The sequence below is a fragment of the Lissotriton vulgaris genome, chromosome 8 (genome assembly GCF_964263255.1).
Source record: "Lissotriton vulgaris chromosome 8, aLisVul1.2, whole genome shotgun sequence".
In the NCBI taxonomy this organism is placed as follows: Eukaryota; Metazoa; Chordata; class Amphibia; order Caudata; family Salamandridae; genus Lissotriton; species Lissotriton vulgaris.
The window spans coordinates 32,307,136-32,331,127 of NC_141696.1; the positions used below are offsets into that span (position 1 = coordinate 32,307,136).

Consider the following 23,992-nt stretch of genomic DNA (forward strand, 5'->3'; position numbering starts at 1 on the left):
TCACAGTGCGACAGTTTGTTGTATGAAGAAAGTGCCTTTTGGACTACTTTAGTATCTGCTGTGACTGGGGGCGATTCACAGTCACTGATCGCACTCATTTCAAATATGAAGTTTTCATCATTTAGTCAAGGAATAAGGGTCCTATGTGCATCCTCATTAATGTTATTTCTACTTTTAGCAAGTTGGTATTTTCTTTTCACAACCATTTGGCAAATGTTTGTATTCTGGGTCACATGACTAGGTGTAATTAGCTGTTGGTTTCTGTGCATTGCTCTCTGACAGCGAGACAAAGGAAAGCAAGGCGTTGGCAGGATGGGCCTCTCTGAGTTAATGATGGGGAGGAGCTGTCACTTTCTACATTTGCATGTCACAAAGGCCCTGCCTGAGCACTCTCAGAAAGGGATGTGACACTAGTCTATTGTAACCCCAAACAATCTGGGGACAGAATAGGGAGGCAAGTGTTATGTGCCAGGGTTAGGCTCATGTCGCAATGTTCCATGTTTTTCATACTTTTTCCTGTTTCTGCACAATACAATTTTATTGTGACCTTTTGCATATATTTCCATATGTGAGAATGTTGGATTAGTTTCTCCGAAACTACTCTGCCTACACATATGGCTTCATGCAACATTATCATGATGCCCTGAACACTGAGTACAAGGCATTAATGCATGTTATGTTATGTTAAATGACACTTATTGAGCGCACTAACACCCGAGGGTTTCTTGGCGCTTACTGGGAGGACAACTGAGGTGAGGGCAAGGAGAGTTTATCCTGACAGAGTGAAAAGAAAAGTTTTGAGGGATTTCCTGAACTGAAGAAGAGAATTGCTGGATTTAATGGCCAGAGGAAAGGAGTTCCAAAGTTTGGGGGCCGACGAGGCAAATCGACGACCTCCAAACTTATTAAGTTTGAATTTGGGAGTGACGACCAAATGAAGGGAAGCTGAACGGAGGGAGCGTGCAGGTTGATACAAGGTGACCAGAGATTTTATAAACGCGGGGCAGGGACAGTGAAGGGATTTGAATACCATGCAGCCCATCTTGAAGGCAGCTCTCTCCTTCACTGGCAACCAATGAAGCTCGCGGAGCAAACGCTTCGCGGATTGCCACCTAGGGATCTTAAATATCAGGCGGGCTGCCTGGTTCTGTACAACCTGAAGACGATGTAGGAGAGCTCGTGGAAGTGCATGGTAAAGGGAGTTAGAAAAGTCAAGGCGCGATAAGACAAGGGACATGACGACCTGACACAGAGCCGCATGTGGGAGTAGGTGTCTGATCTTCTGGATCTTTCGAAGTTGGAACATGCACGAAGAGATCGTGGCCCCTACTTGAGCTTTAAGCGACAATTCGGCGTCGATCGTCACCCCCAGACTCTTGACGGCCTTGAGTGGTGTAGGAGGGGGACCCAAAACGGGGGGCCAGAACTGCGGACCCCAGTGTACAGCACTGGAACCGGGGAGAAGTAGCTCGGTCTTTCCAGGATTTAATTTTAGCTGATTCAAATTCATCCATTGTTGGATATGCATGCTGTACAAATCTCATTCTCTCTTCATCCACAGGGCGACAAGACTATCTGCATACCCATAACATTACTAATATACATACATATAGCAAGGATGCTTTTTGTTATACATAAACAAGCATTTCCAGGGGTTAGCAGAGAAGACACTTCTGCTGACATCGAAAGGTCCCTGCATGCTGTGGCTTCCCAAAGCATCTGCCTAACATCTCTGTGAAGGGTGTCCAGTTCGTGACCAAAACGGAATGCTACATTCTGTCCCGCCTGGTAATGGGGTTAGAGTATCCCAAGGGGGGATTCTTGGCTACATACCAACATACACTCTAGACACACATAGAGTAGGGATTGAAAAGTAGGAGTACTTCTGATTACTACCTTGTTTTATATGCCTGCATATATACACAGTTCCTAGCACCATTGTGGAAATATACCTGCTCTTTACTGTTTTGGTGCTTGTAATCACTTTCATATGCTTGTGTCTACGGAATAATGTTGGTTCAATAAATATATTGAAGAACATCCCAATGTGTTTTCTTTGTATATTTCCCTGAGAACAATAGTGCACAAGTGGCTGAGCGAAAGGGTACTATTTCTACCACCACAATTTCCGAGGTGTCTGGTTTGTCATGTTTAGTAGGTGCTAGAAACCATTTGCTTCCTGGTTGGGGCAGGGGGGCTTATGGTGGCACTGTGAGCTAGATGGTCTCTAGGCCAACATATACCATGGGGTACATGGAATCAGTGTAGACACCTCACCCAAAGTTTATGCTGTTTAGAAACACACAGATCATATAGATTAGTGTGGACTACTCGACACAGGAAATGCCAATCACACTTGGGGGTGTAAATCTCTGGAATTTTCCTCTACTTCAAAGTGGGCATTCAGTATAAATATTGAACCTCTGACCCAAACTCTTCTGATCACTCCTGGACCTATGGATGCTGCCATAGGAAGGAATACCCAGATGTGAAGTCTGCATGCTGCCCAAGGTCTGCTGTGCTGCACAAGGCCTGTTGTTGCTGCACTAGGGATCTTCTGCTGTGAGCTTCCTCTCTATAACTCACCTGCCTGTGTATCCCAGAACTCAAAGATCTATAAGGGTGAGTCTGCTGATCTCCTGTTCTCAACCCACAGGGACTTCTCTGCACCATGCATCTTCAACCCAGTACAGCGTAGCTGCTACAACAGCTCTGCATGCCTAACCAAGTCCCTGTAGCCAGCCTGCATTCCATTATGGTCGGCCCGAACTTGAGACTTTGTCCCTGTCCGTCATGAACAGATATCGCTGGTGCTGTGTTGCAGCTACTTTCGCAGAAATCTTGAAAATATCATATCTCTGGTTCTACTGATTGCATTTTTGTTGTTTTGATCTCTAAATATTTATTACATTTTGCTCTATTTTCATAAGTGGTTTGGGATCACCTTAGGATTTTGCAGTTGGCTGATGATACTGTTATATTACATTATACTAACATGGTGCTGCAACACTTAGTAAATAGCCTTCACAACCAGCGTTAGAAGTGGGCGGGGATGGAAGGGCATGACGTGCCCTTACTTCCTAAAATTATGTTAGTCCGTTCCCCTACTTCTTAGTTTTGAAAGAGCGTACCGGGGACTGTAAAATTGCCATACTTAAAGTACACCTTTTTTTCACGCATGAGTGGTGCAACGTGAATATTCAGAAGGCCTCTGCACTGCGCCCGACCTCCTCCCCTTCCCCGCTGGGTCTAATGGGCCTGCAAAGTGAGACTGAAAGGGCCATCAGTGTAGCATAGTGCGAAAACGGCTACTCTGATGGCCCTGCGGCTGCTGTGAGCCCGTGATCACACCTCATTTGTGAGGACGCTGCCAGCAAATGTACATGCCAATTTAAAGCTGCTATTAGTTGGTTTTTGTGGCAGTGATATTCACAGTGTTTACCTGCGGAAGCAACGTTCATCAATGCCTACCAGACTGTTTCCCGGCAATCTCGGCCCGGAAATGCACCGGGGCCGTTCTCACGCCACTTCTAGTTCTGTTGACAGTTGTCCTGCCCATACAGGCCCCAGTGTAACACACACCATTCCAAAGATGTTTGAGAAACCCAAGGGCAAGAGTGGTTTTGCACCCATAACCAAACGAGTAAGCTCATATTTGGAAGCAGTATTTACACCACCTCCTGACCCATGTGCACATGATTTGGCAGATTGCATGTACTAACAGATTCGCACCCCTGCAAAGCCCCATTGATAACGGCGCCATCTGTGCAGACAAATCTTTTCCAACTCAAGCAATGACAGCCCCGGCGTTTGACCCCAGTATTTAGGAGTCTGTTAGTGATTTAAGAAAATATTCCAATGTTCTGAAGTCTATGATTGGTGACCTTATGGGGATGATGAAGGGCAGGAGCAGTGATGGGGCAGGAGAGGCGACAGGGCAGGAGAGGAGACGTGGAAGGAGAGGCAATAGGGCAGGAGAGGTGACCGTGCACAAGAAGTGACGGGCAGGTGACATGACAGGCAGGTGATGTGATGGGCAGGTGGGGTGATGGGCAGGAGAGGTGACGGGGCAGGAGAGGTGACGGGGCAGGAGAGGTGACGAGACTTGAGCTAGAGCAGTAACCGGGTGTGAGCGGTGAAAGGACAGCAGCGGAGAAAGGACAGGAGCAGTGAACGGGGCAGGAGCAGTGAACGGGGCAGGAGCAGTGAACGGGGCAGGAGCGGTAAACGGGGCAGGAGCAGTGAACGGGGCAGGAGCAGTGATAGGGCAGGAGCAGCGAACGGGGCAGGAGCAGTGTCGGAGCAGGAGCAGTGATGGGGCAGGAGAGGTGACAGGGCAGGAGAGGAGACGTGGAAGGAGAGGCAACAGGGCAGGAGAGTTGACCGGGCACAGGAAGTGACGGGCAGGTGACATGACAGGCAGGTGAGGTGATGGGCAGGAGAGGTGACGGGGCAGGAGCGGTGACGGGGCAGGAGAGGTGACGGGGCAGGAGAGGTGACGGGGCAGGAGAGGTGACGGGGCAGGAGAGGTGACGGAGCATGAGCTAGAGCAGTAACCGGGTGTGAGCGGTGAAAAGACAGGAGCGGAGAAAGGACAGTAGCAGTGAAAAGACAGGAGCAGTGAACGGGGCAGGCGCAGTGAACGGGGCAGGAGCAGTGAACGGGGCAGGAGCAGTGAACGGGGCAGGAGCAGTGAACGGGACAGGAGCAGCGAACGGGGCAGGAGCAGCGAACGGGGCAGGAGCAGCGAACGGGGCAGGAGCAGTGTCGGAGCAGGAGCAGTGATGGGGCAGGAGAGGTGACAGGGCAGGAGAGGAGACGTGGAAGGAGAGGCAACAGGGCAGGAGAGGTGACCGGGCAGGTGACATGACAGGCAGGTGACATGACAGGCAGGTGACATGACAGGCAGGTGACATGACAGGCAGGAGAGGTGACAGGCAGGAGAGGTGACGGGGCAGGAGAGGTGACGGGGCAGGAGAGGTGACAGGGCAGGAGAGGTGACGGGGCAGGAGAGGTGACAAGGCAGGAGAGGTGACGGGGCATGAGCTAGAGCAGTAACCAGATGTGAGCGGTGAAAGGACAGGAGCGGTGAAAGGACAGGAGCAGCGAACGGGGCAGGAGCAGTGAACGGGGCAGGAGCAGTGAACGGGGCAGGAGCAGTGAACAGGGCAGGAGCAGTGACGGGCAGGAGCAGTGATGGGGCAGGAGCAGTGATGGGGCAGGAGAGGAGACAGGGCAGGTGAGGAGACGTGGAAGGAGAAGCAACAGGGCAGGAGAGGTGACCGGGCACAAGAAGTGATGGGCAGGTGGCATGACAGGCAGGTGATGTGACGGGCAGGTGAGGTGATGGGCAGGAGAGGTGACGGGGCAGGAGAGGTGATGGGGCAGGAGAGGTGACGGGGCAGGAGAGGTGACGGGGCAGGAGCAGTGAACAGGACAGGAGCAGTGAACAGGACAGGAGCAGTGAACAGGACAGGAGCAGTGAACGGGGCAGGAGCAGTGAACGGGGCAGGAGCGGTGAGCGGGGAAGGAGCGGTGAACAGGGCAGGAGCGGTGAGCGGGGCAGGAGCGGTGAACAGCGCAGGAGCGGTGAACAGGGCAGGAGAGGTGACGGGGCATGAGCTAGAGCAGTAACCGGGTGTGAGCGGTGAAAGGACAGCAGCGGTGAAAGGACAGGAGCAGTGAACGGGGCAGGAGCAGTGAACGGGCAGGAGCAGTGAACGGGGCAGGAGCAGTGAACGGGGCAGCAGAAATGAACGGGGGAGCAGTGAACGGGGCAGGAGCAGTAAACGGGGCAGAAGCAGTGAACGGGGCAGGGGCAGTGATAGGGCAGGAGCAGCGATAGGGCAGGAGCAGCGACAGGGCAGGAGAAGTGACAGGGCAGGAGAGGAGACGTGGAAGGAGAGGCAACAGGGCAGGAGAGGTGACCGGGCACAAGAAGTGACGGGCAGGTGACATGACAGGCAGGTGACATGATGGGCAGGAGAGGAGACGGGGCAGGAGAGGTGACGGGGCAGGAGAGGTGACGGGGCAGGAGAGGTGACAAGGCAGGAGAGGTGACGGGGCATGAGCTAGAGCAGTAACCAGATGTGAGCGGTGAAAGGACAGGAGCGGTGAAAGGACGGGAGCAGTGAACTGGGCAGGAGCAGTGAACGGGGCAGGAGCAGTGAATGGGGCAGGAGCAGTGAACGGGGCAGGAGCAGTGAACAGGGCAGGAGCAGTGACGGGGCAGGAGCAGTGATGGGGCAGGAGCAGTGATGGGGCAGGAGAGGAGACAGGGCAGGAGAGGAGATGTGGAAGGAGAAGCAACAGGGCAGGAGAGGTGTCCGGGCACAAGAAGTGATGGGCAGGTGACATGACAGGCAGGTGATGTGACGGGCAGGTGAGGTGACTGGGCAGGAGAGGTGACGGGGCAGGAGAGGTGACGGGGCAGGAGAGGTGACGGGGCAGGAGAGGTGAACAGGGCAGGAGCGGTGAGCGGGGCAGGAGCGGTGAACAGGGCAGGAGCGGTGAACAGGGCAGGAGAGGTGACGGGGCATGAGCTAGAGCAGTAACCGGGTGTGAGCGGTGAAAGAACAGTAGCGGTGAAAGGACAGGAGAAGTGAACGGGGCAGGAGCAGTGAACGGGGCAGGAGCAGTGACGGGGCAGGAGCAGTGATGGGGCAGGAGCAGTGATGGGGCAGGAGAGGAGACAGAGCAGGAGAGGAGACGTGGAAGGAGAAGCAACAGGGCAGGAGAGGTGACCGGGCACAAGAAGTGATGGGCAGGTGACATGACAGGCAGGTGATGTGACGGGCAGGTGAGGTGACTGGGCAGGAGAGGTGACGGGGCAGGAGCGGTGAGCGGGGCAGGAGCGGTGAACAGGGCAGGAGCGGTGAACAGGGCAGGAGAGGTGACGGGGCATGAGCTAGAGCAGTAACCGGGTGTGAGCGGTGAAAGAACAGTAGCGGTGAAAGGACAGGAGAAGTGAACGGGGCAGGAGCAGTGAACGGGGCAGGAGCAGTGAACGGGGCAGCAAAAATGAACGGGGCAGCAGAAATGAACGGGGCAGGAGCAGTGAACGGGGCAGGAGCAGTAAACGGGGCAGGAGCAGTGATAGGGCAGGAGCAGTGATAGGGCAGGAGCAGCGACACGGCAGGAGAAGTGACAGGGCAGGAGAGGAGACGTGGAAGGAGAGGCAACAGGGCAGGAGAGGTGACCGGGCACAAGAAGTGACGGGCAGGTGACATGACAGGCAGGTGATGGGATAGGCAGGTGAGGTGATGGGCAGGAGAGGTGACGGGGCAGGAGAGGTGACGGGGCAGAAGAGGTGACGGGGCAGGAGAGGTGACGGGCAGGAGAGGTGACGGGGCAGGAGAGGTGACGGGCAGGAGAGGTGACGGGGCAGGAGAGGTGACGGGGCAGGAGAGGTGACGGGGCATGAGCTAGAGCAGTAACCGGGTGTGAGCGGTGAAAAGACAGGAGCGGAGAAAGGACAGGAGCAGTGAACGAGGCAGGAGCAGTGAACGAGGCAGGAGCAGTGAACGAGGCAGGAGGTGCGAACGGGGCAGGAAGCAGCAAACGGGGCAGGAGCAGTGAAGAGGGCAGGAGCAGTGAAGGGGGCAGGAGCAGTGATGGGGCAGGAGCAGTGATGGGGCAGGAGAGGCGACAGGGCAGGAGAGGTGACGGGGCAGGAGAGGTGACGGGGCAGGAGAGGTGACGGGGCAGGAGAGGTGACGAGGCAGGAGAGGTGACGAGGCAGGAGAGGTGACGAGGCAGGAGAGGTGACGGGGTATGAGCTAGAGCAGTAACCAGATGTGAGCGGTGAAAGGACAGGAGCGGTGAAAGGACAGGAGCGGTGAAAGGACAAGAGCGGTGAACTGGGCAGGAGCAGTGAACGGGGCAGGAGCAGTGAACGGGGCAGGAGCAGTGATGGGGCAGGAGCAGTGATGGGGCAGGAGAGGCGACAGGGCAGGAGAGGAGACGTGGAAGGAGAGGCAACAGGGCAGGAGAGGTGACCGGGCACAAAAAGTGACAGGCAGGCAGGGGATGTGACGGGCAGGTGAGGTGATGGGCAGGAGAGGTGACGGGGCTGGAGAGGTGACAGGGCAGGAGAGGTGACGGGGCAGGAGAGGTGACGGGGAAGGAGAGGTGACGGGGCAGGAGAGGTGAGGGGGCAGGAGAGGTGATGGGGCAGGAGAGGTGACGGGCAGGAGAGGTGACGGGGCAGGAGAGGTGACGGGCAGGAGAGGTGACGGGGCAGGAGCAGTGAACAGGACAGGAGCAGTGAACAGGACAGGAGCAGTGAACGGGGCAGGAGCACTGAACGGGGCAGGAGCGGTGAACAGGGCAGGAGCGGTGAGCGGGGCAGGAGCGGTTAACAGGGCAGGAGCGGTGAACAGGGCAGGAGCGGTGAACAGGGCAGGAGCAGTGACGGGCAGGAGAAGTGACGGGCCAGTAGAAGTGACGGGCCAGGAGAAGGGAGGAGTCGGGGGAATTGACGAAGCAGGAGTGTTGATCGAGCATGAGCAGGAGTACTGACTGGACAGGAGCAGTGAAAGGGCAGGAGTAGGCGTTTCCCAGGGTGACTGGAAGGGTAGGCAGCCAGTTTAGTTTGGGGGGACCGGTTTTGTACAAGTGCAGGAGTTTTAAAAACACTGCAAAGTTATTTGTATATTCAGCAGGTTTCGGTCAACAATACAAGTGCCAAGATAACTCTGGTGATCAATGTACCTGCTGGAGAGAGATGGGAGTGTGTTTTGGCCTGTGGCTATTTTACTCATCTAAGGTAGTGCAGAGGGGTAATATGCCTGCTGCAAAGAACATGTACCATGCATATCAAAGAGCAATATGTTATGTGTATAGTTCAGTGGGTACTGCTTTGTGTTCACTTCCCGAATGAAAGGACACTTGAATACATATGGCCTGGCAGTTCGGGCTGGACTGTTCATATTGGGTGCAGGATCAAGACTGATTTGCATATGGCTGGGTCCAAACTGGAATGGCGAGCAAAAAACGATGGATTTAAGCCCCAATCTCTGAACTGGGGTGAATGTATGACCTTGTTCTGCATTCTGTCCATCAATTGTTCTTTTTGCATTTGTCACCCCGAGTGGGACAGGTATGCTCAGACATGAGTCCTGTGCTCTCCATGCCAATGGAATCAAGCTATCCTGGCTGATGAGGGCTGAAAGCCCGAAACCGGTCCTAGGATGCTTGTTTCCAGTCCAGGGAGGACCTGGCCTGGCAGTTCGGGCTACACTGTTCTCATTGGGCACAGGATCAAGACTGATTTTCATATGGCTGGGTCCAAACTGGAATCGCATGTGAGCAAATAAACAATGGATTTAGGCCCATCTCTCTGCACTGGGGTGAATGTATGATATTGCTCTGCATTCTGTCCACCAGTTGTTCTTTTTACTATATTATGATTGAGCAGCCAGCTGGCTGACATGAATATGAAGGAGCCTTTGTAGGTTTCTGTGAGTCTAGATTCTCCAGAAGAGTCCCTTTCTCTTCTGAGACCTGCTTAACACATGTGTATAGGAGGAGCCCTGCATTCATGACCTCAATGTTTGAGACAAAAAATAATCATGGATTTCTGAACAATGAGAGTAAAAGCATTAAGGTAACATGTTGTTCCTGCTTATATTTCACATGCTTTACATAAACCTGTATTCCCTATGAGTGTTTGCTTTTTCCTGAATTAAACCTCAAATAAACATATCCATTCTTTTAATTAAATAACGTTATAAGCTGTAACTGGTCAGTGAAATGCTAAACGTACTAAAAATTGGTATGTTTTGCTATTTCTAGCCACACCCCTGACTCCGCCCACTGATTCAATCTTCGGTTGTTCCCGCCCCCTGATTCTCCACCCACAGTTCCCCTACTTTTTTTTCCCCACTTCGACCACTGTTCACAACTATTGTTCGAGTTTTAGCACCAGCTTGACATCCTGTGATTCAGGGCAAATTAATTAATATCCCAATGGCAAAAACAAAAATGAATGTGATCTTGTGTAATGTAACTGATTCTCATGTAGAGCACTTGTGGTAACGAGGAGGCAGGAGCCAAGTCCACTGCTTGTTTAATTAGCTTTGTACTTCACTGAAGGTTTTATGCATTCATCTGCGCCCCTCAACATTCCAAAACAGTGCTGAGGGTTTGTCATGTGCACACACACACACAAGGGTGGCTGTGGGGGAAAGGAAAGAGCGATGCAAGAGTCAAATTACAGCATTACACAGCATGGCACATTGAAAAGTGTTTAACAGTACAAATCTGTTCCCTTTTTATCAAGAATAAGTTCAACACATAATCTTAGAATGTGACAGGCAGTACTATTGTTCTTCTATTCATGACAGTTACACTAGGGTTAGCTTCAATCGTAGAAGAAGAAACATTGGAAGGACTTCCACATGTGACATGAGCATTGCTTGTTCTGCATTGCTCACTGTTGTTGCCTGTTTTGATTGACTCCGATACACTACCTTGAACGGATTCATGGCTTGCCAATTGTACTTAAGGACTAATGCCAACAACATTTGATTCATTCCACCACTCGTCATTGTCTAATAAAACAGCAGTGCCTTAGGTCTTAACCACATGTCTGAGTTCACTGCGCTTGCACACATTAGCTCCTTTTCTAGGATATTTCACCCTCACCACATCAGCAGTGTTGCAGGGATTCTGCTTTGAAACAGAACTATGCCTGGAACCACAGAACATCAGTATGTAGGAACTGAGTCACCATACCACATCAGTACCTATGAGCCCAAATCCAGACAAGCTCATAGTGCCTTACTTGCTCTCCTAACTTTTTTAGAGTAACAAGTGATTTGGCACCCGAGAACACAACACTCCAGACACTCTCATCAACCTAGCAGGCCATCACCTTTTGTTCTATCACTCATATGGATCCACAATAAACTGAAAAGAGACACTAATAAAGCTTACACTATCTACTGAAGGTATTGTGCTCCATTTAGTAATAACTGTGCTGTAATTAAAAGACATACAGGTAAAAAATGTGATTATCATAATCACGGTGAAACAACCTGTCATTATGAAAGACCAATCTACCTAAGTCTACCCTCACTATAGAAACACAGTGTTAAAGATCTGTGTGATTAGTGGGGGTCCCCGTACCTGGCATACATGGGTAGTTGTTACACATATCAGGCAGCAGTGCTCTCTCTCATCTCAAGACCTTCTGTTGCCAGAATGTGTCTTATCTGTTTTCAAAACAAAAAGTTCCAGCTTATAAAATAAGATTTGCATTCTCAAAACAGCAGCCGGATTTTTCTATTATGTCTATGTGTTTGCGTCCGACCACAGTGAAATCTGAGCACAGTGTTTTTCGACCTTCTATAAAATGCTCCTTGTGAATCCCAGCAGAAGAACTCAATAACAAAACATGTGCTGCCTATTTAAAAAATACATTTATAACACAAAACAAGTTTGTTCTTTTGTAACCCGTGCAAAGCTAATTCTGGGTATTACATATAGTTAGTCTAACGTAAGGGAGGGAACATAGTGGGACGCTAGAAATTACATGATACCCTCCATGTTGTTGCAACAAGTAAGTAAATAGTAGAAGGAAAATAGAAAAAAAAAGCAAATTCAAAGCATTGCTAATAACCATAATATATAAAAGAATTATAGTCTCAAAAAACAATCGAACAGTAATATGTCAATTTGGAAATGTTGCTGAATGTAAAGTGTGTTAGAGGTATCCATGATGTCACTGGTAAATTCAAAGGCTAGCAAATCTATAAGGGACTCAGGGGCATATTATCAAGGGGGTTTATCTCCGCTTTTTTGGCTTCAAAAGCCACGAAAGCAGAGATAAAATTATCTCCCTATTACATAGCTGTCGTTAACACCAGTTAGCGACAGCTAGTAGGAGATAGCGACCATCTTGGGCCCCACTTTGCATGTCAGTGATATTTATCACTAATGACATGCAAAGTGGGCGTGCCAAGATGTTAGCGACTGGAAACAGTCGCTAACATCGCTATCTCCTATTACCAACTTTTGGAGCTATTCGCACTAAGCGCGAATATCTCCAAAAGCTAACACCTGCCCTGAGCAGTTCTTAGCCATGTTATCCAATGGGAGGTGGATAACATGGCTAAGAGCATTAGCTCGGTAATGCATGAATATCGCTGACTTTTCAGCAATATTCATGCATTTCGGCCGATTTTTATCGCATTTGCGATAAACCTTGGTAATACCAAGGTTTATCTGCGATAAAAATCGCCGCAGCGCAGCGGTAAATTTTTGTCTCTAACCAAGCAATAGCGATAATTATCGCTATTGCTTGGTAATATGCCCCTCAGTCTCCACAGACAATGGTATGGTTTTTTTGCAGCCCAGTTAATAAGTTTCAGAGAACAGACTTGATCTTTGGTCTGAGATGATGCTGAGAATGTTGCCTGGCTAGCTGCATTCATGTTATTAAAGCTGGGGTTTAGTTCTCCACGTGCTGATGCACTCATATCCTCGGCAAGGAGTGGCTCATAGAGAGCCCAAGGGACAATTCTGAAAATAGTTTGCTAAGGCCCACATGCATCAATATGGGCTTTTGCGATTTCTAATTTGCGAATAATAGCGATTCGCAAATTAGAAATCGCAAAAGCCTATGCATGAATATTTTTGCATTTTTTATGCAATTCGGTAAAAATCGCTATTTTTACCGAATCGCATAAAAATGCGATTTTCAAATTGCGAATTCGCAATTCCCATTCATTCCTATGGGCTGAAATGCCCATAGGAATGAATGGGATTTGCGAAATCGCAATTTGAAAATCGCAAATCCTGATTGCATTTCAAGGGTGGTGAGGGGGGGTTCAAATGAACCCCCCCTGCACCCATGAAATGTTGTTTTCGCATCATGTTGCACACACACATGTCCTAAGGACATGTGTGTCCGTAACATGAATGTTTAAAAAATGCATTTGCGGCGTTTTTAACACTTTTTGCAAATTTACCGAGTGGTTCAACCACTCGGTAAATTTGACACCCTAATTGCGAATTCGCAATTTTAAAACTAATCATGCATTGCTTTTAAGAAATCGCTAATTTGCGATTTCTTAAAAGCAATCGCATTTTTAGAAATCGCAAAAATGTTGCGATTTCTGAAAATGTATGATGCATTCCAAAAAGGGATTTTGGAATCGCAAACGGCCAATGCATGTGGGCCTAAAACACTAATCAGCAGTTTAATGACCATTGGAGCCGGCGTCTGCAAAGTCAAGCAAATATCCAGTACCCATTTGAAGGGGCACCAGAGGCAGTCAAACACGGGTCGCACGCAAGTAAGCCAAACAGGTGGGAATGACAGCGACCAATCAAGATCCAGCTCTTGGAGCAAAAAGAGTCTGAAGGATCGAAGCATGCGATCACAACACAGCTGGAGCGATGTAAGTGCCAGTGGTCTTGCAAACAGAACATCCATTGTGAATGGGCAGAATGACAGCAGCAGGAATCCACTGAAAACACTGGAACAAAGGGAAAGATTTAAAGCTGGTATTACACCAAAGATTGTTTGGAATAAACTGCCTAAGCTAGAGCCAAAAATCTTTAAAATGTATGCAAGACCAGCAACATTAGATGCATCAAAATGCATTGAACTAATTCAACAAAATGTAATGGGAGGTTTGTGTTTAAAAGGACTGTATATCACTGGATGCCCTTGCCCCCTACAAATCAATAGTTTCTGGGGCAGATGTGAGAGCTACCTCTTTTTAAAACAATTATGCTTTGAGTCCGCTTATGTAGTTCAAATCTGCCTTCAAGGTTGGAATGGACGGCCATCACCGAATATCACAACCCCTTGCATGGAGGAGGAGGACGTTATTGCAGCAGGGGATGAACTGGGAGACAAGGACGGCATTCCCCAGCAGTTTTGGTTACTAAGCAATAATTAACTTCCGTTTGAAAGGCCAGTGATAAGTGGGATGATTGTGGGGGTCGGTCTTCCTTTTGAGATTGAGGGACACATTTACTACTGAAGCATTGCATGAGCCATAAATGGTCACGTGTTTGCAAACAAGGGAATGTCTGACAGAAGAGTCACGTTCTTCTCTTGTAAGGAAGACTTCTCTAAATGCAATATTATATAAATGGCATCTTTCTTTGCCATGATTTGTTGTTTACGTGTCAGATTGAAGGGCAAGAAGAGATTACTGGCATTTAGATAGCACCGGGGTTTGCACCCGTTCTTACGGTTTTGCTGTGTCCAGCAAATGTGTATGATAGGATTGAGCTCACTTTGCCCATGATACAATGTTGACACGTCACTTTGCATACTACCAATAACAGATGACACAATGTTTTTCAGATTGTAAACAGGAGAAGAGAGCAGATTACTACTATTGTCAACAACAGCAAGCACTTTATCCAAATATTTTTGATCAATTTGTCTTGCCAGGGCTTCCATTTGTGACAATTTCCAAATTTCATTATCATTAGCATATATACATCTTTTAGAACATGGAGATGTAGATCCTAATTTCTGTGGAAAGGAAAGAAAGATGTTGTTTTGCTCCAGACAGTCTGAAATGTTTCAACCATTGTTAACATAACTTCCCCACCGAATAGGTGGTAACAATACCTGAATGATAAGAGTCTGAATATTGGGGGTCAGATCTGCTTGCTGTGATACTTGGTGTGGAAAACAATAAACGAATATGGCAATCATTTGTGTCCACTGGGCACAGTAACCACCCATAAGGTACAGAAAGTGAGGAATTCAATGTACCATTCTGCAACCTACTATTGAATTGTTCTTCAGTGTAATTTGTTGAATTTTAGCCAGTCCCAGACAAGTAGTCTGCCAGACGGTATAATTCAGAAAAATCATTTGTGTTGGGATTAAACATGCTCAAAAAAGAGTTTCTGTCCCCTCAACTTGCCAAGGTTCAGTGCCCCACATGGATTTTATTTCAATTGTGTCCTAATTGTGCCCTTACAATAGTCATGGTCTTTAACAGGCAATTCAGTAACAAACGAAGCTGTATATATTAGCTTAGTTTGTGTAAGCATGTATTTGTTCAGTGGTGTAGGGACTAATTTGAAAAATTATGATGCTGGGTCTGAGGCATCATATCCTGAAAAATACTTAAATTGTTCTTGGTGTTTTAGAAATCTCTTATGGGGGAGTGGGGCTGTGACCCTTTGTGTATAATTAAAGGTAGTTCATTAGACTGTGGCTCGATGTAGAAAATGATGTCCGAAATTATGATAACAGGACTTTTCCCCCTAACTTGCAGAATTTATGTAAAGATCTTTTGACTCAAAAACTGTATAATACTCCAGCTGGGAAATTATGGAGTTTCAACATTCCAATCAATCAAATGTAACCCAGGTACCATTACATCAGCCATAGAAACCCGAAAGACATTTGGTATCTGCAGGATCTCCGTAGGACTAAATATAGCAAAAGGAAACTTTATTCCGAACCATTCCATTAGCTACTGAAAGAGCAGAAATGTTTCAAAAGGAGAAGTCCCTTTTTATTTAATGGGAAGAAGAGTGGGGGGCCAACACCCCATCATCCAGTTCTGTATCACAGTGTTCTGAAAGATAACGGCCATTAATCTGCAAGAAGAAAACAGTTACAAATCCAATCCACAGCTATAAAAAAAACCTAAAGAAAGTGCAGTCCAAACATATGCATGCTGGGACCAGATAAGTGTGTTTCAGCCAAGAAATGAAAACAGTCTCAAAAGCTGAATAACTGTCAAAGGAAAAATCATGTTTGATCCATATAATACGCAGAAGCAGTTAGTTGAAAAACTAGTGGCTCCGGTTCTGCAATAGGATTCACCAACCCAATAGAGGAGGACCCACTGATGGTGGACCAGCATAAACGGCATCAGTTGCGGAAGATGCGGAAGTAATAGCAGTACTCACTTCAGTCGTGCTGCTGGTTGCAGATGCAGGGATTAGTTGTAGTACAGTCCCCCCCACAGCTGTGGAGAAACAGCTTTGGTGGTGTTCATAAGCTGCAGCTGGATTTACTGTATGGCAGCAAGTGGACTTAGGTAACTACTAAGTACTCCTCATGGCCTACTGTTTAAAGTTGGCCACATGGTGTTATTTGACATGATCAATGGAGATACAACAATTGTCTTTAGAAACAGACAGCCATGGGAAGATAACTATTCTTGTGCCTTGGATGCCAAGGACTTGTAGCAGTGCTTGGTACAAAGGCCCAAACACCTTTTTTACTCACACTTTTTCATGAACTACACCCCCAATCTTTGGAATCCAGTCAGAATATTCTGGTTTCTCCTCACCTCTTCCAGAGGGAGATGTCTTCAATTGTTATTTCGATTGGGTGTCCCAGAACTTTTGTAGCTCTAGTAAGACAGCACAAAAATTATCCACATCAAATGGCGTAGCAACGGCCACAATATCGGGACCATCAAGGTTTGGAACATACATTTTGATGCCAAAAAGATCTTTTAGGAAGGTTATTAAGAGCTCTGTGAAGTCAGTTGATGTGATGATTCATCTATGTCCAGTGCATAATACTTGAGATTTTAAGGACTGCTTTAAGTTACTATTCATTCTTTGCACATCAGAATTGACTTCATGCCAGTTTGGAGAAGAATAATACACCTGTACACCCGTGGATTCCACAGTATTGTGGTACACATTTGAAGCGAAATCCGGGCCCCTGGTCAAAGTGGATTGTACTGCATGCATGTGTCCCGATAAAGACTCGCAGGTTTTTAATAACAGTTCGAGCATTAGCCGAGTGCTGTGGCCAAACGCAGGGGAACCTGAAGCAAGATTCAACTGCAACTAGGATTAATTTCAAAGTAGTGTCCAAAATAAGAGGAACACAATGGTCCAAATAAATGCAGCCGAAAGGTTTGTTAAAAATGAACAGGTGTATCAGCAGTGGACAGACAAGGATTAATTTGTTGACAAATTTCACAACAAAGGACATATTTTTGGGCCTGTTGAGATAAGCCTTGCCACCAATACCGTTGCTGTAGCTGCAAAATTGTGGCCACCACACCTGCAGGTGCAAAACCTTTGTGTGCAGCTATCATTAAAGCTAGTCTGAGGTCTTGGTTGGGAATCTATAAATGACCAACTCCTGGAATAGTTGCAAAAGGAATATTTTCTTCACTCAAGTGGTAGGTATATCTAGATGACAATTCCTTACGTAAGTAGGTGTCATCTTTATTTGCATTAATGGCAGTCAAAATATCAAAGACCGAACAATGGCTAACGAACATCTCAACATCCCAGTCCAAGGATGTCCAATATCTTTCCCTTAGCTTTTGTTTTGTTCCTGTCATCCCTACATGGCCTTCGTGTGTGAAGAATATTAACTTTCCCCTTAAGGATGTGGATGCAATCAGTGTCTTATCACAGAGAATGACTTCATCAACACTGGTGATCTTGTAATTTATTTTCCAATAGGGTCTAAAATAATAATAATTCCTTTATTTAGATATAAAACATATCTTTAAAAGGTCGCACAAATCACATTGTATACAATTTTATGAAGTAAAAGAATGATTAAAAGAGAAGCAGACAATAAAATGTGGCTTAAAGCATGCCAGTTAAAACATTACAATTTGAAGATTAGCCCTCCCGGTCTTTGCAAGTTCTATTAGAATGCATATTCAGATTTAGCGATGAGCAGAGACCTCAGCAGTGTCCATTTTATCTAGGTTACGGTATACTTGCTTAATAAATTTGGCCAAATTTATGTTTAAGATAATATTATCTAAAGACAAAGCAGCAATAATGGCATGCCTACAGGACCGAGCCCCCAGCCTGTTCCATTCTGGCTTAAGCAGACGCCTGCGTTGAGAATTAAATGTAGGGCAGAGGCAGACCACGTGCAAAATTGTTTCAGTTTCTAACCCGCATCCTCTGCATGTTGTGGCCTCCTTCTTGCGGCACCAAGTGGGTAGATTTTGAAGAAAGCGCCAATCTCCCATTCTTAGAGCAATCAGGCAGCGCTTTAGATGAAGTGAAAATGTCGTGGAGAGGTAGGCAGCAGGGGTTAGTCGTTTGTAGGAATTGACTACTGCCCAGGAGTGACTACGCTTTGTGACTAGAGCTTTGTCTGCAGCCAGAGATTTCATTCTTACACATTTTTTGATTATATTTTAAAAAACGGTCTGACTGGGGTTAAGGGCCCAGAGTTCGGCAGCTGACATTTGGTGAATATAGACATTCAAGAGGCGGCCGAATGTTCCCCCTGGGTTGGTCTCATTGATTTCTTTCCAGGTTAGAGATTCTAGTGTACCTGGTTCGGCCTGTCTTAGTTTGTGACACAGCTTAAGATAGGTGCCGACATTAGAGGCTTCATAGTTAGTTAGTCCTAGCTCTAATCTAATCTGGGCCGGGGAAGCGGTGCTCGGCAAGTGAAGTGCCTTTCTGTAGATTTTAGTGGTCTAAACACATAATTCAGTATTTTTTCTCATACCCATCCTTTATTTATGCACTTTTCTATTTCAGAAAATACATTGTAATTTCCTGCAGCCGCCATCCACTTTTTCCAGGTAATGGTGCCATTGGTTTCTTCACAATCAAGCAAACATGTAACCAGCAAATCATCGTGCTCCTCATCATCCTGACAATCTGATTCGCTATCATAAGGGGCATGAGACAAGTTGTCAGTGGAAACAATCACTTGATCTGAAACATGCTCAATCCTAATCTGGTACTCTTATAATTTACATGATATTTTAGCTGTTCTTGTGGTAGGTTTACTAGAAACCTTCCCTTAAAAAATGCTGACCGATGACTTGTGGTCGGTGTGAAGGATAAACTTTATGCCCCAAAGGATACTTTTGAACTTGGTGACACAGGCCAATAGCTCATGTTCAATCACTGAATACTTTGACTCTGGACCTCTCAGCTTACTTGTTGCAAATGTGATGCTTTTTTCTCCTTTCTCTGTTTTCTGGCTGAGCACCATCCCTAACATAATCTGGCCAGCATCCACAGTTACTATAATCTGCAATATATCACCCATTGACTGCAGGGATGGGGCAGACTCAAGTTCTCTTGTTTTGTCCTTGATGATTTGCTCCCATTTTTCATGCCATATAAAGTCTCCATGTTTTTTTATCAATTTCCGAAGAGGTTAAATTCTGCATGTTTCTTTATCAATTTCCAAAGAGGTAACATTTTTACGACATAGTTCTAAATTAATTTGAAGTGGAATTTGCACATGTACAACAATGATGGAAGTTTTTCCTTTCTGTTTGGTGTTAGTGAGTTTGAGATTGCATATATCAATGACTGCTTTGGCCGAACATCATGCTCGTCAATGAGGTGCCCAAGGTATTTGACTGTTCCTTTGAGAAATCTACATTCGTCCTCTTGTAAAACATTTTGAAAAACAGACGTGTTCTTCCTTTGTTTTGCTGTATATTAGTATGTTTTCTTGAAATGACCTTGCACCTTCCAACCCAGAAGCCATCACCCAGGCCATTGTTGGCCTGATTGTCTTACACAGTTGATGGGGGAAGGGAGTGAGGATAAGGGGGGAGGGGGTTAGGGGAGGGTTAGTCACTTGGGGAAGGAGTTGAAGAATGGAGGGAGGTGTTGGTGTGCACCGGAAGGGATTCTTCAGGGGAGATAATGGATGCATTTGTACAATCAAATCAGGCTCACAAGAAATCACTAAAGTTATAGTAGGTGTACTTCTCAGCAGAGCTGGTTACTGGAAGTAATGGCCTAATGTGTAATTTACATATAGCTACTGTCAACATCCGTGGCCTAAAAGACAGGGCTAAAAAAGGAGAGTAGCTGAGGATCTGAAAGGCCTGAATGCAAATATTCATTGCCTTCAAAAACTCATATTGAAAGGGCAAGTAGGAATCTGCGGTAAACCCCAGGCTTAAATGTAATTTTCTGTACTACCCAGGATATAAGTGGGCTGCAGTACTTGCTAGAAGCAAGACTTGGGTGTGTGGCTGTAGCTCTGCAGACAAACAAAGGAGGTGGGCAATAACGGAATGCTGGAATCAAATAGGATCCTTCGGATTGGTGTCAGTACAACGCGATGTTTTACAACGCGTTCCGTTACAACGCGATTTTTACATCGCAAATACCATTACAATGCATGCCATTACAACGCATGGCATTACATTGCAGATGGTATTACAACGCATACCATTACATCGTAAGTATTGGTAAGTATATCTTTTTTTTAAAAAATGTAATAAAGTTAATTAAATTAATTTAAAATAATAAAAATAATATAACATTTTTAAAACAGTAATTAATTTAATTATAGTAATTTAAAATAATATAATTAATGATAAATAAAAAATTTATAAATAGAAAATAATATAATGTAATTAATTACAATAAATATAATTATAATTTAATTAAGTTATAAATAATACATAATATAATTATAAATAATAAAATTAAAAGTATTTAATTAATTAAACATTTTTAAATAATATAATTTAATTATAATCGTTTATTAATACAATTAAATTAATAATATATTAATTTAATATATTTAAAATAATATAATAAATGATATATAAAACATTTATAAATAGAAAATAATATAATGCAATTAATTACAATAAATATAATTATAATTTAATTAAGTTATAAATAATACATAATATAATTATATTTAATAAAATTAAAAGAATTTAATTATTTAAACATTTTTAAATAATATAATTTAATTGTAATCGTTTATTAATACAATTAAATTAATAATTGTAAATATTGTTATTAATTTAATAAAATTAAATACAATTAATTTAATTAATTTAATTTATATAAAGTCGTAATACCCCTGTACCCCAAAACCCATACACTGCCCTAAAACCTAAAAACACCCCTGTACCCCAAAACCCAAACCCTGCCCTAAAACCTAAAACACCCCTGTACCCCAAAACCCAAACCCTGCCCTAAAACCTAAAAACACCCCTGTACCCCAAAACCCAAACCCTGCCCTAAAACCTAAAAACACCCCTGTACCCCAAAACACAAACCCTACCCTAAAACCTAAAAACACCCCTGTACCCCAAAACCCAAACCCTACCCTAAAACCTAAAAACACCCCTGGACCCCAAAACCCAAACCCTGCCCTAAAACCTAAAAACACCCCTGTACCCCAAAACCCAAACACTGCCCTAAAACCTAAAAACACCCCTGTACCCCAAAACCCAAACCCTGCCCTAAAACCTAAAAACACCCATGTACCCCAAAACCCAAACCCTGCCCTAAAACCTAAAAACACCCCTGTACCCCAAAACCCAAACACTGCCCTAAAACCTAAAAACACCCCTGTACCCCAAAACCCAAACCCTGCCCTAAAACCTAAAAACACCCCTGTACCCCAAAACCCAAACCCTGCCCTAAAACCTAAAAACACCCCTGTACCCCAAAACCCAAACCCTGCCCTAAAACCTAAAAACACCCCTGTACCCCAAAACCCAAACCCTACCCTAAAACCTAAAAACACCCCTGTACCCCAAAACCCAAACCCTGCCCTAAAACCTAAAAACACCCCTGTACCCTAAAACCCAAACACTGCCCTAAAACCTAAAAATACCCAAACACCCCAAAACATATACATCAGTACCCCAAAACATATACTCCTATACTCATACTTATTTTAAAAAATACTTAAATTAATATATTTAATTTATAATATTTAAAAACGAAATAAATATTTTTTTATAATTAATAATAATTAAATCAATAATAACATATAAAATAAAATAAAAAAAAATTAAATACTTACCAATACTTACGATGTAATGGTATGCGTTGTAATACCATCTGCTATGTAATGCCATGCGTTGTAATGGCATGCATTGTAATGGTATTTACGATGTAAAAATCGCGTTGTAACGGAACGCGTTGTAAAAGATGCGTTTTAACGGTAACACACCGATCCTTCACCTTATGCTCAACAGAGCTGGCGCTTTGGCCAGTGTCTTATGTGCTTTGTGAGAATCTTAATTTCAAATGATCCAATAGCCCTTCTGGGCGCACAACGGGTATTTATGCTGGGTGTAAATCATGGGTATTTAAAATCCTTTAGAGCCTTGAGAGAGAAGGAAGTCTGGTTGATGTCTGGACCAAATTAAAAGCTTCAGATCCTGGTTACACTAAATACTTGGCTCCCCATGTCTCTCTAGAGAGGCTTGATAACTTTTATATAACACTAGACTTATTAAAGGGGTGCTATTGCCCTGATTGATATCTGATCTTAACTTTCTGGTAAATAAATTAGGTCTGGAAGGGTTTACAAGAAGCTCTATAATTTGGTTCTTTGAGAGAGGTCACCTAACCGACCCAGTCTAAGTAGAACATATGAATGAATGGATCCAGGAGTTTCTTAACTTAAAAGCACCTCAGCCGGGGTGGTCTGGGACTCCTTCAAAGCAAGCGTTAGAGAGTTAGCCTGAGTTGACAGAAGCGGAGTGTTAGAAGGTGGTTCTGACACTATGGGCCGGCCAGATTTTTCGCTTTTTGGGCACTTAATTGTTGAGCTTTTACTGTGGGAGAGCCTCATAAGTTGGGACTCACCCACAGTGAACTTATGATAAAAGAGACTGCATGCTGGTGTTCCACTAGCTTGACTAGGCTGCTGCACAGCTGGAGTAAGGGGCACCAGGCTGGTCACAAGCAGACATGTGTGTACATGCGTGTGCACATGTGTACAGGCTGCACAGAGAAGTGAAGTGCCGCTGTGTGATAGGGCAAACAGAGACTTCCTACCTCCCCATCTTCTTAAAAGAACTTGCACAGAAAGAGGAGTTCTCTCTGGGGTGTGGTCTGCTGAGGCAGACAGTGCTGGATTCTGGCGCAATGGGCAGTTGGAAGGAGGAACCCCCTGACTGTCCCAGGATCCTGAACAGCACCAGGAGAGGAGACCAGGATCTATGCGCAGAAGCAGGGGCCTCTGTGAGACCCAGATGGCGAAGGATAGTGCTCTCAGTGGCTGAGGAGCGCCACCAGGAGCAAGAAGAGGCCAAGATAGCGAAGATCAGACCCCTGGGGGCTGAGATACGCCCCCCAGAAGGTAGGCCATGTTTGACCTCCAAGATGACCGACGACGAAGTGCATGGGGCTCAGCTGCCGGGCTTGAAAATGCCCCCGGGGTGAGTCAGGTCCCAGGGGCTGCCCCCACCAGAGGAAAAGTCGGGGAGCGCCGTCGCCCTCCCTGTAAAAAGTGCCCCCACGGGGTGCCAAGAGCCCACCCTAGTACACGCCAAAACTGGCAGCAGGGGAGCACCGTCGCACTCCCCTGGGAGTGGGGAGAGGGGCCTGGGATCCCAAATCTGGGTGCTGCAAAGCCGAGGAGTGCTGTTGCGCACCCCGTGAAGGTGCCAGTGCAGTGGAGGAGGATGCACAGTCATGCAACTCCCCCCTCCCGGGTGAAGAGAAGCCGGGGCCCGGGACCCCATCTCCAGGCCCCAGCTGGAGAGTCTAAGTCGGGGGGTGCCGTCGCACTCTGTGTGAAGCTGGCCAAGGGCCCGGGACCCCATCCTCGGACCCCAATGTGATGGAGAAGGCAGGGGGAATGCTGTCACACTCCCCGAGGTCCAGGAGGACCAGCAGGATTTCCTGCGTCGTCCCGCCGGAGCAGTCAGACCAGAAGAGAGGCGCTGGCTCCCACAGCAGCATGGAAGGGTGCGGGCCAGACGGGGAGCTGGTGGGAGCTGCAGGGGTTTGGTGTCACCGAGCAGCTCCCCAACAGGAGACAAGAAGGTGTGCCCGGGTGGAACCGGGACCCCAAAAAACAAGAGGAGCAGCCGCTGGTGGGCTCCCTGAGCTGCATGGCTCACCTGGGGGCCCGGGTGGGACCGGGTCCCCCACCTAGGTCTGGAAGCAGCGAGAGGCCCTTTGCTATGATCTCGACTCTCCCCAAAGCTGCGGTAGAGCTACTACTATAATATGCACGAATAAGGAGGAATCACCCCATAATGCCTTGCAGGCCTGGACCGGCATGCAAGGGGAAACCCGTTTTTTCTCTGTTTGT

The 23,992-nt window shown here is 46.4% G+C and overlaps 1 protein-coding gene across 1 annotated transcript in view; it reads left to right on the forward strand.

The window, feature by feature from the left end:
• The first annotated feature begins 13,208 nt into the window (after window positions 1-13,208).
• The window catches only part of LOC147693315 (vomeronasal type-2 receptor 26-like), a 97,632-nt gene continuing 86,848 nt past the window's right edge, over window positions 13,209-23,992 (forward strand). Inside the window, exon 1 of the mRNA XM_086935925.1 lies at window positions 13,209-13,641. Coding sequence (XP_086792051.1) covers window positions 13,209-13,641 — 433 coding nt within the window. The remainder of the gene's footprint in view (window positions 13,642-23,992) is intronic.